This window comes from Triplophysa rosa, linkage group LG18 (assembly GCF_024868665.1).
Source record: "Triplophysa rosa linkage group LG18, Trosa_1v2, whole genome shotgun sequence".
In the NCBI taxonomy this organism is placed as follows: Eukaryota; Metazoa; Chordata; class Actinopteri; order Cypriniformes; family Nemacheilidae; genus Triplophysa; species Triplophysa rosa.
The window spans coordinates 22,940,600-22,958,886 of NC_079907.1; the positions used below are offsets into that span (position 1 = coordinate 22,940,600).

The 18,287-nt window shown below is 39.9% G+C and overlaps 1 protein-coding gene across 3 annotated transcripts in view; it reads left to right on the forward strand.

Moving 5' to 3' along the window:
• The window catches only part of bicc1b (BicC family RNA binding protein 1b), a 59,063-nt gene that overhangs the window by 18,666 nt on the left and 22,110 nt on the right, over nucleotides 1-18,287 (forward strand). For all 3 annotated transcript variants that reach the window (XM_057359386.1, XM_057359388.1, XM_057359387.1), the window contains exons 3-5: nucleotides 3,839-3,908; nucleotides 16,880-16,959; nucleotides 18,122-18,280. In XM_057359386.1, the coding sequence (XP_057215369.1) occupies nucleotides 3,839-3,908; nucleotides 16,880-16,959; nucleotides 18,122-18,280 (309 nt within the window). The remainder of the gene's footprint in view (nucleotides 1-3,838; nucleotides 3,909-16,879; nucleotides 16,960-18,121; nucleotides 18,281-18,287) is intronic.

An 18,287-nucleotide genomic window follows, 5' to 3' on the forward strand; every position in this document is an offset into this window, starting at 1 on the left:
TCTCTCTCTCTCTCTCTCTCTCTCTCTCTCTCACTCACTCTCTCTCTCTCTCTCTCTGGATTTGTTTTCGACCTTTCCGCCATGCCTTTTCTTCCAAAATAAAAGGTGCGGGATTTTCCCAAGCGCCGGACAGGGCGTGTATGAGGTCGGAATAGTATTTATAAGTGCTTAGTAACTCCGATCGAGTGATGTTTTGAATGTGATAGTACATTTCATTTTGTTGGACCAACCGCAGCCTGTATCCGTTTAAAGAAGTGAAAGCACGTCTTTGATGCTTTGGATCTCTAGAGGCTCAATCCATCTCGCCAAAACTTTGTTTTTCATGGTGACATGTTGTGGGTTATGAAGAACGGGTTCGCTTTCATGCCGTGTGATTTGAAACAGGATGTAGATCAATGTAAATGTGATGAAGATTGATTTTTAAAAACAAATAGTGTATTTCTGTATGCCACTGAACAGTAAATGTGCTGATCTCATTCACTGTGGGATTTATAAAAACATGTTTCACTGATGATACAATAAACCGCTCGACATGAGGTTCAGACGTTTATGTCCTGATGTTATGAATGTGTTTCTCAGATCTCTGTCATGTGCTTTATTATCATGGTTAGCATTATTGCTCCACAGGTTTATGAATGAGTAATAGTCTAGCACACAATTATTAGTGTATGTTTCCATTTGATTTGTCTGGCTAAGAACAGAGGAACATCTCTGCAGAAGGTTGGACACTAATCATCAAAACAAGTCTTTTTTCTTCAGTCGTGACAGGCTAGAAATGGCTGGTGTGTGGTGGTTTGGTTTGTTGATCTTTACCAGTTAAACACAACACAGGCTGAAGTTGTTGTGTTCTTGTTTTGTTTTTTTGCACTGATATCAGACACATTAGTTATTAGTTGTTTCCAATTATTATTATTTCCAGAAAATAATCCAATGAGCCTTCAAGGAATAATTCATTGGATTATGCAAATGTTTTAACTGGTTTTAACTTTAAAGGGACAGTTCATCCTAACAAATACAATTTGCTGTTGCCTTACAATATCCCACAATAAACAAGCGAAACCAGCACGAGAGTAAACAACGCAACGATAAACTCAATAAGACAAGAATCAATACACTTCTACAATACGCTTCTGTTGACTTCTGCTTCTCCTTTAAAAATAATAAAAGCTACTAATATAAGTATTTATTATTTATTCAATATTCATTTATATCAATATTTGAATGTATAATAATGGTATTAAATAAACAATTTGTTGAATGGGTTGTGTAACTTTGACGCATTTAAGTTTAGCATTAGTTTGGGCATAAATGAATGAAAGAGGACGACCCCCCCACCACCAGAACGTAATTGCGGTTGGAACGCAGTGTGCTGAAAGTTGAAATAGTTTATTTAATACAGTTATCGTACATGATCTATTACTCGTCATATAATATTTGTCACACTGTGACATAACAGCCCACAATCCTGCTTACATGAAACCAGGGGACGCCAGGTTGGACGTTCTTATGTATCTTAAATTACAAAACATTTACATAACAAGAAAAGTGACCTAAGATTTTTAGTCTTATTTTGTGAAAGAAAATATAAGAACTAGGTAAGTTTATGCTTAAAACAAAATGTAATCTACAACTGGCAAACCTGCTGCAAAGTTGTTACAGCAAAGTTTTACAGTGTGGGTTCTGTTTTCATTTAGCAGGAAGAGAACGCACTGGTTTGTTTACGATCTCCCTCCATCCTTTCTATTTATAGAAGTCAAACTTTAAAGAGATGATCCAGTTCCAGCATTCTCTGTCCCAGGCATTTCCTCAAACATCTCGACACTATCCTCACGTACCTAAACGTTGATAAGAACCAGTAACAAATGTGAAGTCAGCCCAGTGGGCCAAACACGTATCAGAGGCTCAGCTGAATCAATAAAAACCTCTTGGCTTTCATAATGCCTCTTAAAGCTGTTTATGTGAAGTGCGACCTGAACTGAGTGTGGTCCTGAGATCCACAAACACCTGTGACAGCACACACTGAAGCCGGAGCAGAAAACAGGTGCTCGACACGCTCTCGCATGATTCTCACCGGGGAGAACAGCCGGACATTTTCACACTCGCATTCTAAACATCATCATGTGACTCAATCCATAACGCAAAACATCGTAACAGTCTGCCAGATGTTGTCCCAACATTTTACTGGCGTTCACAGTCCCAGAACACACACACACACACACACACACACACACACGCAGATTGTTTTACAGGGGTTCATTTAAAACAACCGAACAGCGATGGCAGCCATTCACTTGCATTGGCTTTGTGTCCATACAAAAGAAGTCAATGGGTGCCACAGCTGTTCGGTTACCAACATTCTTCAAAATATCTTCTTTTGAGTTCTGCAGAAGAAAGAAAGCCATACAGGTTTGACATGACAAGAGGGTGTGTAAATGATGACAGAATGTTAATTTTTGGGTGAACCCTTTAAAATTTGATCCCTTTTGTCAAGACTAATATATATTCACCAGACCCATCTTATAAATTCACTCCAGTATCTGTTGTGTCCGTGATAACATTAAGAACATGTGCTGGACATTGATATTGAGCGGTTAAATGTGTGAGTATATTAGAGGTGTTCTAGTATGACGTATAGTGACATGTGTGTGGTCTGTTTGTAAATGTCTTTCACACGGGCACAGCTTTGCCAAGAACAACATTCACAGAAGCTTTTACACGGGTCATTGTTCGATAGCAGGACACAAGCCAGAGTTTCATCTGTCTGTGACATTGAGCAAACACAATTCTTCACAGTCGTGATTCATAAGAAAGTCTACATTTAACACACCGTTCCACAAAACGTGTGAGCTGTCTGCTGGATGCATCGGCACACTTTCACAAAGCATTCTGGGATTGCTTCATAGGATATTGTTCCTGAGGACACCCGCAGGCAAACAAAACTTAAGGTCCAAGTTCTTATACAGGTTACTGCAAGGTCCCCGGATGAACCAAGGGAAGGAGACGTGCAACTGAGTGACACTCACTCGCTCACTCACTCGCTCGACCACTCACACACTCGCTCGCTCACTCACTCCCTCACTCGCTCTCTCCCTCACTCGCTCTCTCCCTCACTCCCTCGCTCGCTCGCTCACTCCCTCGCTCACTCACACCCTCACTCGCTCTCTCCCTCACTCGCTCTCTCCCTCACTCCCTCGCTCACTCCCTCACTCGCTCTCTCCCTCACTCGCTCTCTCCCTCACTCGCTCTCTCCCTCACTCGCTCTCTCCCTCACTCCCTCGCTCGCTCGCTCACTCCCTCGCTCNCTCACTCCCTCACTCGCTCTCTCCCTCACTCGCTCTCTCCCTCACTCCCTCGCTCGCTCGCTCTCTCCCTCACTCGCTCTCTCCCTCACTCCCTCGCTCGCTCACTCCCTCACTCGCTCTCTCCCTCACTCGCTCTCTCCCTCACTCCCTCGCTCGCTCGCTCTCTCCCTCACTCGCTCTCTCCCTCACTCCCTCGCTCTCTCCCTCACTCCCTCACTCACTCACTCCCTCACTCGCTCTCTCCCTCACTCGCTCTCTCCCTCACTCCCTCGCTCACTCACTCCCTCACTCGCTCTCTCCCTCACTCGCTCGCTCTCTCCCTCACTCAATCCATATCACTTTGTTGGGTTGATTTTTCCTGGTTAAGTTTGTTAGGGCTCTGGCCCTGGCTGAAAAATTCTGAATGAACTTCCTGTACCAGCCAGCGAGTCCAAGAAAAGTCCTGACTTGTTGCAACAAATGCAACACATCCTGCCTTTTATTTGAGAATTTAGAGAAATTCTAGAAAAATATGAACGTCTGTTATCCCCTCACAGGTCATGGAGGAGACGAATACTCAGATCGCATGGCCTTCCAAACTGAAGATCGGTGCCAAATCCAAGAAAGGTAAGAGTTTGTGTCTCATCTGAGATGTTTGTTATAAAAATCTCTCTGGTTTTTTGGTGTTTTACTCGTTGTTTAGCGCTCGAACGCCTCCTCTCTTTTCATTGGAATGTGTCTTATCAAAGTGATACATAAACAATGTGCTTACAGAAAAGCAGTTGATATATCTTCACACAATCAGCTGTGACATTATCTTGGCTTCAGGGTCGGTCTAGTAATATTTCGGCATTGACACTACTGATTATGTAGAGAACAACTTGTGCTTCTGTTTATCATCATGTTGTTGACATTGGGCAGCTCTTGTCTCATCACAATTGGTATTGCTAATATAGTATTAAACTTCATGTTACTCGTGATTTTGCTACAGATGTGAATTAACATAAACAAACGTTACTGCGCATGCACGCATTTGTGGTCCAAACGTAACTTCTGCTACACATCTGCAAAATGAGTCCCTGCAGATTAGTTCTGATAACAAGCAAAAGAAATAACAAGGAAATGACATTAGCTAGCAGGTTTAAAGTATGTCTAGTCAGTATTATTTTGGCTTACCAGTAGAAGAACCGTTACGCGACAATGCAAGTTACACGGCCCATTCAACAAATTCTTTATTTAATCAAATTAATATACAATAAAATTGTTTATTGGCTGCAGTTTGCCCTTCGCAAAACTCCACCCCCTTCGTTCCTGTTGCTATGTCCGACAAGCTTTCGGTATCGTGGGGAAATAGTGAAGACTCATTCTGGAAAAATGATTTCAGACAGAATGGTCTGCAGTATGCATTCGAGGGATACATTCAGGATTTGAGATAACTGTAACAATAATAAAATGGCGGGCAGTCACGGGCGCACATAATATCGGCGTTATGATTGGTCAGATCGCTTGTCAATCAAACTGCTTGCGCAGGGTCAATTATTATACAATAAAATATTAATTTAATTCTATATGAATAATATAAATATTATATTATTAGCCACAAGCGATAAACAAACACAGACTGGAAGTTATCTTCCGTCTAGGCGCGTGTGTCCGATGGAACTTAGAGGTGGGACTGTGGTCATCTATCACAGATCTGTTAACAGACATTCAGAACACTTCACAACATCCCGGAAACCCCTCACAACACATCCACACAATGCAAAAATATCATTTACTATGACGTTAATAAAATAATGTTAAAACATCATTTAGCAAATGGTTTAGACATGACTGTAGATGAGCCCATTTAAAGATGTTCATTATAAAATAAATAAAAAACTAAAACATGTATAACGTCATAACAGGAAAACAAATTAAAGAAAAAATGATTTGATTAAAAAAGTACTTAGTAAGTAATTTTTGACAAAACTTTCTGCTGAACTTTCTAACTTTATCTTAGCTTCTATGAGCTCTCAGCCAATGATGAACTAATTTTCCTTACAGAAATACAAAAAGAATTAAATAACTATGAAAATAAATGTGGAAATAAGTATAAAATAAATAAATGCATAAATCAATATAAAAATACAAATGTGGAATAGAATAAAAGAAATAAGTTTTAAATAAATATAAAAATAACCATTGCAGTAATAAATGTAGGACAAAGTTTAATGAAGCATTTATTTATATTAGTTCATCAATTCATTTTTATTCATTCTCCAGAGTTAATTTGATGTAGTTAAATATAAGATGTGGTTGACAGAGGTGCGTTTGAGTAGAGACTTGGGCTGTTTGTTTCTGCACAGATCTTATGGGCTGCGCTTCATGTTTCATACTTGAAACGTCATATAGTGACAGAAACTATTAGAAGCCTGCGAGTGTTTCATTTCTCAGGAAAGCTTGAACAGTCATGTCCTGGTGTAATAACGCTGTAATCCAGAGGATGGAACGCAAACAATGACAACAACACTTCAGCCATTCCAAACAAACATCTGATCTGTTTTTAAAATAAAACCTCTCATGTGTTTGGAGAGCCGTGGCCCGGGTTAAAGGTCATTCAAATTCCTGCTTTCTGTTGGCAGACGTCCGGGGGCACAGCCTGAGCTGACATGAATGTTACATCATCATTTGTGTTGATCTGATGACTGCATACAGCAAACATCTCATCTCATTAATGACAGAAAACACATGTGTAACGGTGTTCTGACATGTGGACGGCACCTGGTCCATGTGATCCTCCGGGACTTTCTGTTTAGTGAAGTCAGCTGCGGCTCATAACAGCACAGAAGAAGTGTTGACCTCCGCACATCATGTCCAGAACAAAGCGCTACGGTCAGCTCCATAGCGCAGCGTGCGTCTCAGCCCGCAGCCTTGACTTTGGGTCCGCCTCCTTCACACTGCCAAAGTGATACGCTGGCCGTGTGATGAACAGACTTTTGTTTGTAGTTCAGGATGTTAAATCAAACAATCTCATAACGAATCAGACTTTTGACAATAAATGCAGGATTGGTCCTAATAGGGCTGTGTGATACAGCCCAAAAAATCATATTCCATTAGTATAATGTTTCATATCATTTACTGTATAATATCAATAATTATTGATACATTTTAATATTCTTTATTAAGACCGGTAGAAAATAAGGTTTGAGTTTTACCACTGTATTATTCACATTTTACCCCATTTTAAATGCATGGCTGTCAAATGTTTTGGTAATTTTGGTTTTCAATTTATTTTAGTTCAGAATAGACTCATCATAATCCCACACAACAATTAATCAAATTTAGGTAGATGTATTTAATAGAAAAAAGAGTAGTGAGTGTTCTCTTGTCTTTATAAATATCTATTTTTTCATCCAGCACATACACATTTCGTCACCTTGGAATTATTAAGGTTCTATCTGCATTCTGAGCCCTTCTGAGATGTTGAACGTTTTTGCATTCCATTTGACTTTCTAGATTAAACCTTTTTGTTTTATAAAAAAAAGTCCCAAAATGTACACGATATAAAATATCACATAATGTTAACAGGTTTTCACAGAATAAGAATGTATGTGAATAACTCAATGTTGACAAAAATGCGACGATTTATATCGTCAAATCAGCCGTCATTATATCAAATATTTGAGGTCTCACTGTTGCATCAGACCCGTGAGGACGGATGGAGTCTTCCAGAGAATAATGTGGAATACTTTTCAGGCTCCTAAGAGTCTCCACATCCTTGAATGATTTGGGACAGGACCAACAGCCGCAGATACTGTATGTGCTATTATCTCTCGCCTGTCCCGGCCAAACAGTCATCAGATTCAGTAATTCAGTCATGATTGTCTTGTGATGGACCTGAAGTGGAATGTTGGAGTGGAAATGTAGTGTGCTGTATATTTACGTGGCTCTTGAGAACACATTCCATTCCTGCAGCGTTTCAGCTGAATCAGGGAGTTCTCATCTCAGTCTCCAGTCGCTGTCTGTCTGTTTCTCTCATCTGACACAGAAACATCGGCCCTCAGACGTCTTTCTTCCATTCCTTTCTGTGTGTGAAGACAAGTCATAATTACTGTAAATTACTGTAAGGCAGTGAAAGTGCTGTTCTAAAATTAGGAAACATAAACTTAGGAACATGTCATTCCCGCGAGTCGTTCTCGTTCTCCAGTGTAGACACAGTGTTAGGTCAATCTTTGACCAGTTTACTTCGTTGTGGACATTTTTTTATCCATTCAACATTGTTTCTGATCTTATCGTAAATGATTAATGAGTGCATGTTATTTAAAAAAATACCATTCAGCAAGTTCTTGTAATACTGTATAAAACCTCTCTCTCTTGTGCTTTGGTCAGTGTCTGCTGTGGGCTTTTTTATTTGGATGTGTTTTAATAGAAATATTTCCTTGTACATTTAACTAATCCTACAGTATGTTATGCCTGCTCACACACAATTCCAAACATACCGTATTAGTTCTTGGTGTGAGCATATAAATGCGCTCTTTTCAACCCATGGTTGGGTCAAATATAGACATTTTCTTGGTTAATTTGACAAGTACAGTAACAGGGCAATTGTAGAACTTTAAAATATTGCTTTTTCAACACCCCAGCTGAAAGGATAATGTAAAAACATCATTAGTGATCAAAGACACCATTGTATCTGCAAAAGGAGGAACTTCTACCATTGTAAATCATATAATAGTATACTACAGTATGTGGACAAATATATAACTATTGTATAGTAAGAGGATGGAAAACACAGAAAAACTTTGGAAAAACTCAATTATATGGCCCTAATTTACACAACTGTGATGTCCTTCGTCCGTTACCTGCCTACTTACAGTATGTGATAAACTACACATCAATATTTTTTGCTGTATACTGTATTTTTTCTAATATAACAGATGTTTTTATAGATGGTTATTTTTGTGTATTTTTTGGCGTTTTTGCCTTTATTTGTACAGTAACAGTGAGAGGACAGGAAACGAAGTGGGTGAGAGGAGGGGGTGGGATCGGGGAAGGACCACGAGCCGGGACTCGAACTCAGGTCGTCCGGAGCGCAACAGCGCCATATTTCATATGACTGTGCTAGAAAACTTTAAGCCTCTGTAGCACCAGTGCTACGTCTAAAAAAAGTTAAGATACAGCCCTGTAAGCTTTCCAACAATACTGCAAAGCATACAAAATGTTAGACACCACGTTAAAATACCTTTTATCTGTTAGTCGTTATCAATGCAGCTTTCATGAAGAAAAATCACTAAAAGCCTTCAGTTCTCACGCGTTGTTTGAGATATCCCAGAGAGTCAGAGTGCAAACTACTAAATTGAGTTCTCTTTCACGTCTTCTTACTCTGAGACGGTCATGTAAACACAAAATTATGTCAGAAATTCCCATATTCGCAAGCATCCTCGTAAAAACAGTCCATTTCATGAACGCATGCGTCACAGTATACAGTATTATAATGTTCATCAAACAACAAAGAACGGGCCCAAAAACACTCACTGATATTAAAGGAATTGTGTTCTCCTTGTATGAGTTGTTTGCAATAAAGGAAACAGTAGCATACATTAATTTAGTTGTTAAGATGTGCTTTTAATATGGTAAAGTTTTGAAAGGGTTTATGTATAAACAAACAACAATGATTTGTATTAATTTGTAGTGCTCAGTTAAAGCTACAGTTTGTAAAAGCCGCCGCTAGAGGGCGCACGATCAAAACAACAACAATGGCGTAGCTTGATGACGCTGTGAAGGAGCGTGGAATGATGAGATCTGTTGTCTTCAACTCCACCGCTGATGGCCATCAATCAGACGGGAACGAGAAATCATGTTAGCGTAAGTACCCAGCTGAACAAAATATATAACACTAGCTTAGTGGTTTTGGGATATTTTACTGCAAAATTGTTACAAACTGCACCTTTAATGTATTAAACACGTTTGGATGTAGTTTTACCAACTTTATGATTTGGCAGCACCAGTGCCACCCCTCTCAAATCACCTCTCAGAGCCCTGATTAAACGGTTGTAATGCACACCTTCCAGCCAATCAGCATCTGGTATTAAATCAGACCATGGTACAAGATAATCATTGAAATTTTGTATACTCTTCAAAAGCTGCACATTACCCGAATGACCAGTCCGCTGAACCACACCATCGCCACATACAACGATCTGGACCAACCTTTCAGACCTCGCCGTCTTAACAAATCCAGCTTCGAGTTCTGGATGAATCCTGGGTTGCTGTATGGAGAGATTTATAGGAGGACAGAAGAATATTGGCCCGCTTCTAAAGACGGGTGAGCAGCTGTGAAAACAGGCGGAATGCTCGGTTTCTCTTGGGTGAAACAGACGGGACCAGCGTCACCATGGAGAGCTGCTAGGCTGCTGCCGTGTGCTGGCCAAAAGACTTCCAGAGTGGACGACGGAGGATTTAAAGCTCTTCTCTTTAAATAAGCACCTCTGACTCAGATTGTGAAGACAATGGCCTTGACCTCTTGATCCCAAACACATAAACATCTCCCCTGAATGACTGTTACAGTGTGAGGAGCTGATGAGATGTTGCCATGGCAACAGATGTGAGGGACACTGGGGTTCAATTGCTGGGACTCCCACTGGATTTAATGGTTAATGCAAATCAAGCAGCAGGGATTTCTTCATTTAGACTTACTGCAATAGATGACACTTTCACTTTTCCTTATGAAAGTTTACTTTTTTATTGAAACAAAAGAAAGGATTTCATGTGAAATTTAACATTACCTATTTAAACCTTTCAAATACAAATAAGCCATTTGTTTATAAATGCCAACATTTGATCTGAAATCTAATATAGACTCTGGAGAAAAGGCCACAACATTAGAGGAGCGCAGGACAGCGTCTCTCCATTAAATTCTCAGAATATTATCAGACCTTCTTTGGTTGCGGCCCGCACACACAGAGATGTTATCACATCTGCATCATGAACTCCATCACCGCATGTTTTCCGACACTGAACTCCTCACACTGGAGCAGAAATTCAAAGTATGTCGTAGAAAAACACAGCGGCTTCAATAAACACTCACTGTCATTTTAAGGGAATTGTTTGCTAGCCTCCGTTATAAATTTCCTTTGTAATTTTCGTTCTTTCTGGACTTGTCCACGGTGTTGTGAATTCGTCCAGCATGCGTGACTGCGTTGTGTTTATGTTCGCTCTCTAACAGCTGTTGGGTCACACACAGTGTCGCAGATTTTTGTTTGTTGTGCAAGATGTTGTGACTCCAGATGTGCCAAATCATATAGCTTGCAAAGCACATGAGAACGTAGATCTTAGGCATAGAAGAGATATATGAGAGAGATATCTTGCGAAACCCTCGAAAACATTGTTTTACGGGTATTATTTCTCTGAAGTTCTTGGAAAAACTGGTGAACATCTTTAAAGGGATCATCTTCCCTCCTCAGAGCTCTCTGAGATTTTCTGTGAGACGTCAGAGAGAACAGAAGGACACCTAGTGGTAAAACATCACTCGATTCCATTAACTTTGAACTTTGCTGCAATTCTCCATGAATGCAGTTGCTTAGCAACCGTAAACAACTACACTTGTTGTGTTTTCGCATGACTTCGTGTTTCTCATGTGTAACGTAAGCCGCCTGACACATTTCTATCATCACATGTGCTATCTGCTGTAATCTCTCCTGCTGGTTATTCACACAGCGGCACAACTGCAGGATTTTTCTCGTCCCTAAAACACAAGACATTTCCAAACAGTCCTTTCAGGAGCCTGTACAACACAGCGGCCATCACAACACATCACCCCCTGTGCATGTAGATAAATAACTCTCTACACAACCTGTTCAGCTCAGCATCTCCATCTGCAGTACATCTATAACCCATAAACATTAAAACTGTGTTCTAACAAAGTCCGTACGGAAGTCGTGCCACTTGACGGCCATGTTTGCAACGCCTCTGGGCAACTATTAACGTCGTTGAGGTTGGCAAGCTCCTCACATAAGCCCCGCCTAAGAGAATCATCAATCTTTATCGATTGACCATTGGATATTTTTTACTGGAAGGCGGAGCTTTCTTCGCTAGAGCGGCCATAGAGGGCGCCGCAGAGGTGACGTGTTTTTGTAGGCTAACCCGGAAGTTAGCGATGAAGTGGTTCCCTCGACCGAATGGCAAGCCAATGTATTTATTTCATAGACTTTTGAAAGATCGCAAAAAATAAGCTCGGTGATTAACAAAGGTTTATGAGGTTTATGAGGACCACATTTGTTACTTTTGAAGCTGAAATACAATCAGCAGAAGTTAAAAGCTAACACGATGCTATAAACAGACTACACAGGTCGCTCGATATCAGCGTCACCGCCACCAAGCCTTCGACAACTCTTTCAAACTTTATTAAAAATGTGTTCGCTGGTAACGAATTACTGCGTGAATGAATCCGCATCTATGTTTTAAGAGATTTGTGCCCATGTTGCATTATTTGTGAGCTTTATATGCGCGATGGCGTCTCACGTCCACGCCCAAGGAAGTAGTCGCTTTTAACAACTTGTTAGCCGTTTTTAAACACAATAAAGGTTTAAAAAATCATGAGCGGGTTATAACTGGTTTGTTTCCTGTCATCGATTAAAATGTGTAAATATTTAGAGGTTTTGTTTACCACAGGCCTTATTTCAGGCAATTTACCAAAAACTCATTCAAAAACCCCACAGACTTTGGAGCGATGGAACCGGAAGTCCTAAACTGCTAACTCGCTTCCGAGTTTTGCATACAAAAATACGTCATCTCTTAGCCTCCCTATTGAGCATTGCATCCTTCTCCATTCATTGTAATGGCAGTGGCGCATCATGTTAATATATTTTTTTCTTTGGCGCTGACGATCCGTAATTGATCAAACATTAAAACTAAGTGCTAGAATTGAGCTCTATGGCCCGATTCACATTTCGTGGCTTTTCCGCGTGCATATTCATTATTTTAAATGTAGACACGCGGCAGGCACATTTTGGAGTGGCCTTTTATTGTGGCCAGCCTAAGGCACACCTGTGCATAATTTTGAGTTCAGCTCAAAAATTCGGAAACCCCGGACCCCCCAATACAGTAAATCTGCACATTTTGGAGTGGCCTTTTATTGTGGCCAGCCTAAGGCACACCTGTGCATAATTTTGAGTTCAGCTCAAAAATTCGGAAACCCCGGACCCCCCAATACAGTAAATCTGCACATTTTGGAGTGGCCTTTTATTGTGGCCAGCCTAAGGCACACCTGTGCATAATTTTGAGTTCAGCTCAAAAATTCGGAAACCCCGGACCCCCCAATACAGTAAATCTGCACATTTTGGAGTGGCCTTTTCTTGTGGCCAGCCTAAGGCACACCTGTATAATAATCATGCTGTCTAATCAGCATCTTGATATGCCACACCTGTGAGGTGGATGGATTATCTTGGCAAAGGAGAAGTGTTCACTAACACACATTTAGACAAATTTGTGAACAATATTTGAGAGAAATAGGCCTTTTGTGTACATAGAAAAAGTCTTTGATCTTTGAGTTCAGCTCATGAAAAATGGGGGCAAAAAGAAAAATGTTGCGTTTATAATTTTGTTTAGTGTATTTTAGGTCACAGAGGAATTTATTTCAAGATGTATTTTCCTGCACAAACAGTCCAGTTTATCAAAGGCAGCTGTGACAGAATGTATGACACTTCAAAGGGGCCTCAAGATGACTTAATATAGCTTAAAATGAGACAAAACAAGCATTTAAATAACAATTACAAATCAAGATATCTCTTGGTGTTTCATTGCTTTATAACAAACATGCATGCATGAGGTGTCACCGCTAATAACCGTGATATTAAAAACACATTTATAGATAGCATGTTATTTCTACAGATATGATAATATCTTAAATAATTCATCAGCACTCGTTTAAAGCTTTGCCTTGACAGCCACAGTCCTTACAAACTCTCTCTAATTTGATTTTTAAAGGGATACTTCACTTCAAAATGAAAATTCTGTCATCATTTACTCACCTTGGAGTTGTTCCAAATCTGTATACATGTCTTTGTTCTGATGAACGCAGAGAAAGATATTTGGAAGAATGCTTGTCACCAGACAGATTTTGCCCCCCATTGACTACCATAGTAGGAAAAAATGTGAGAACTGTTTGCTGTCCTACGTTCTTCAAAAAATCTTCTTTTGTGTTCAACACAACAAAAAAATGATAAAGTATTTTTTCCTACTATGGTATGGAATGAAAAACAAGGGGATCAACAGACTGTATTACAGTATTAATGACTGATAAAATTCTTTGCTGTTAGCTTTTTGTTTTTCTGTTCACTGTTTGTATATAAGAATAAAACTGACATTCTCTGGCACGATATAGTTTGCCTTTTATCTGAATAATTTTGTCCAATAGATTGTTTGCACATGACGTCACGGCACTGCACGCAGTGCAGATGGAGGGCAGCAAGTGATTTTCTCCATAGGAATTCACTAGAACAAACTCAAATTGCCTACATTTTGCATTGATGTTCAAATCGATCAAGCCATGAAACCACAATGTGTTTTATTGTGTAGCAAAAGTTGATGTTCATGAAGGGGTAAAATGTGAGTATTGACTGAGAAACGGAGATAAAAGTGGTTTGGAAACCTGAATCTGCGTTTGGGATGAGCCGAACCGGATGACTTTCTAAAACGCTTAACGAGGTTTAACATACCTAAACAACGAGCAGGTGAGCTCAAATTTACTGCTCAAGAACCTTGTCATGAACACTAGCTGCAAAGATCCAGTCCTGATTAAACGGATTAAGTGAGAAATCTTGCTGAAACAGTCCATTATAAGGAAACAGCTTAACATACTGAGACAACGACCACATAAAATGTCATTTCTATTAAACCTTAATTGTAATAAACTCTAGCTCTCGTTAAAAGAACAAGCACTTATTCCGGGGATAAGAATAGTCGCAGAAGTTCATTATAAAGAAACCACATAACGTGGCTCAAGGCAGCGATGAACTGAGAACATAACACTTTTCTGTTGTCATGTTTATGTTTGATATCAGTGATAAACAAATGTTTTTATTTTGGTTTCCTTTTAATGGACTTCTATGGGGAAGAAACACTTAACACAAGATTTTTCATTTTATCCGTTGGACTAGGACTCGATCTTTTAACATAAGATAGTGTTTATTACAAGTAAGGGTTAACAGAAATTTGGGCGTGCGTGGTTGTTGTTCAGGTCGTTAAACATAGGTCTTTTGAGTTTGTGATATGGAGAAAATCAGTGCCGTCCATCATCAAAACCACAGGATTGCAAACAACCTATAACTACCCCAAACATGTTTAGTGTTTTCTCAGTTTCATTTACATCTGTGCATTTGGCAGACACTTTTATCCAAAGCGACTTACGTTGAATTAATACACTGTTTCTGAGGATATACAATCCCATGGGATCAAACCCATGACCTTTCTCTAACCACTGAGCTACAGGAAAGCATTCATATCATTTCATGTCATACTCCTGATATTTTGATGGTTTTATGTAAACTGAGGGGTCATGAAAAGCTAATATCATTAGTATTTTCATCACCTGACATCACGTTTGGTCATTGCTGTATGAATATGTCTTCACACCTTTCATACATTTCCAAATGATAAATCATGTACAGCGTCAATGCTTTCCGTAAAGTCATCGAGTGTTGTGAAGCATTTTAAAAAGCATTTTTACTTCTCACATTTGGCACGTTGTGAAACACAGTCCACAGCAGCACAGCTTCATGCGGTGTGGAGTCATTGCACGTTTTAAGTCAAAGCCAAGAACCCCAAGCACTTGAAATTGGTGATGTGGACAATAATCTCACGTGTGAATCGTTCATGTAATCCGTAAAGTGTTAAACCACACTTCATTGGCCTGTGTGGATTATATCCCTGTTCTCTAGTCTAAAGTCTTCAGATTGACCACAGACAATGGTCACGTTACATGCATTTTTCTCTGAGGCCGGACTCCTCCGGCAACGCGTCTCTCCAATCTGCTCCAATGGCTTGTACGTGGGATGGTGGTTCACTGCGGCTTCTCGCTCGTTCCTCCTGGCACGGAAAGCGCTCATCATGAGTTTCCAGAGCACGGAAACACAGACATTTCGCGCTGGATCTGGAGCCGTGTGTTTGTCCTCATTCTTTGTGGAGAGTCAAATGTATGGCTTGACGTGTCTTGTGGGTTTCTTCACATTCTTAAACAGGTTTGCTCCTTAAAAGCATACAGTATGAGTACTTAGACAAATTCTAAACAGCATTTTTTGTGCGCTTGAGTACGCTGCTGGAAGTGTAGATTCCAACCAAATCTGAATCAGTTGAATTCCTTCATGAGCCATGTGATTTTACACATGACAGTGGGTCATTTATGGAGTATGGTGGTGTAAAATTCATTTAGAATGTAAATGTAAAGTAAACTGGATCAGAGTAAATGTGATGAGAAATGTTTGAGTTCACATTGAGACACATTGTTGACGTCTCTTCTCAAACTCTCATGACAGACACATGACATTTCTGACTCTTTTTCACAGGAGAAATATCTGAGACAGTTTATTTCAGATTAACTGACCCTTTAATAACGTGTAAAAACAACACGAGCTGTGATTGGTCTCTGTACCTGTCAATCAAACAGTCTCTTACGTCATTAAAAGAAGTCCGAACATCGCACAGTACGTAGTGAATTTGAATAAGTAGCTACCTATCGGCAGTTAAAACAGTACGTTCAGTGTGAGTGGGAGTAGTATGAATACATTTCGGACATATTGCGTCCGCCATGTTTTATGGTCATGTGACCCGTATGCTCTTTGACCTATGACGTATTAACATCAACGAACAACCCATACGTGAGCGTTGACACAATTTAATCACGAGAAATTCATTTATTGGCACTTACATTAAAAACGGACGTCCGCCTTAAAGTTTTCCGCTATTTTTATTTGATTAACTATTCACTTTTGAAATGTGACCGTTGCTCAGCTCCCGTGGCATCATGGGATAGAGAAGTGTCCATCTGATGCACACTCACGAATCTCGGCAGAAGCTGTAGACCATCCGGGTATTTCTCGCCTACTGTTTTTTGCATACTATTCATGACTCATACTTATTTTCGCCTACTATATAGTATGGAAGTATGTGATTTCAGACGCAGCGAATGTATGGAGGACAAGCGGATGTTGGCATGGGGAATCTGGGGAGTTTTTCAGCACAATGAGTCTGTTATTATGTTTGTTGGAATGATACAGATGTTCTGTATTTTTTTACCCATAACACACTGCAGTTTTCTGCCAGTGACACCATACAGCTTCGTTATTAGCTTGGTTACTGTGATTGACAGGATGTTGCTAGAGAGCGTGGTTACTAAGGCGTTACTAGGGCCATATGGCATTCCTCCTGTAATGTCATTTTCTGTTGAATTCAACTTTCGCCAGGCAGGTATAAAGTGTACGTGTCATTTTTCAGAAGTATAATTTCACATTTCCTTAAAGGTTTGAGAATATTTGAGGTATCATTCATATCCACAGCAACTCACCAACAACACTTTTAACAGATTTTTGTGCTTTTTTATGACATGAACTTTTTTCTTACAGATCCACACATTAAAGTTAGCGGAAAGAGGGACAATGTAAAGGAAGCCAAAGAGAAGATCATGTCTGTCCTGGATACAAAGGTGAGCATGTCAGGCTGCATCAGGGTCGAATTCATAAGATGCCATGCAACAGCCCGATCTCACGAGAATTCATAACTATCGTACAATGTGAATCGTACAAAAATGTATGATTATTAGAAAAGGCTTTACTGAAGCCCCTTCCATAAGCCCACCCCTAAACCTCTACTGTACTGTAACTGGTGCGAAAGCAAATCGTACCAAAATGTGCGAAAGACATCGTACGAAGTCATATGAACTAGCCGCGTCATAGTTACGAATTGCTGTGGGACTGCTGCTTGCAAACACATTTCAAAAGCACACGCCATTTGAGTGTCTTTTAACATTTTTCAGATGTGCATGTTGTTTATTTGTGAATTAGAATTAGATGCAGAATTAGAAAGAACATTCTTTGTATTCATGGGGAATTGGCATTGCCATGGTGGCAGAACCGAAGAATTGAGATGAATTAATAAATGCATCGATTTTGTTCTGTAAACGATCAATTCTATTAAAAGAATCATTTCAATTTGTTCTTAAATAATCACCTGTCAAAGAAAGTCTCAGCCTCTCTTGTCTAACACCATTGGTTCAATTGTGAGGTCACCGGGGGTTGAGGGTCAGCTGACCTCTGTGACCTCCATCTTTGGGAGGAAACTTTTCTAAACCATACCGAAACTACAGATTGTCAAAGAAACTGTGTTACTGATGCCAGACTACATCCAGACGTATGTGTGGAAACAGCTCTCTGTAGACTTGACGTAATGGAAAACTGATTTGATGCTCATAGATCTAACTCATTACGTCACGTACAGTATAACTTGAGTGAAGTCTTTCACAGGGGTCTCCTCTATTTAAACATGATGTCATATTTTTCTATCAATCCCCAGCTTTCACCTCTACTGTACGTCCCCATCTCTGTTTAAAACATAAAAATGCAGATTACTTTACATATTTACTTTTGTGTGGCATGAAGTCAGACGACATCAAAATGACATTTCCCACAAATTCCAGTTCCTTAACTTATAAATCATTATTGTTATCTAACATTGCTCGATAAGTAGATTTTTGAAATGATTTTCTTCTATTTAAAAACGTTTGCACACAGCAGCCTTAGAATGCAACATCTGTATGTCATTTGTAGGTTATACATCATTTAATACAATTCATGTGTTGTGTCGAGCAGAGTAATCGTGTGACTCTAAAGATGGACGTCTCGCACACCGAGCATTCACACGTCATCGGGAAGGGAGGAAACAACATCAAGAAAGTGATGGAGGACACGGGCTGTCACATCCACTTCCCTGATTCCAACCGCAACAATCAGGCCGAGAAGAGCAACCAGGTGTCCT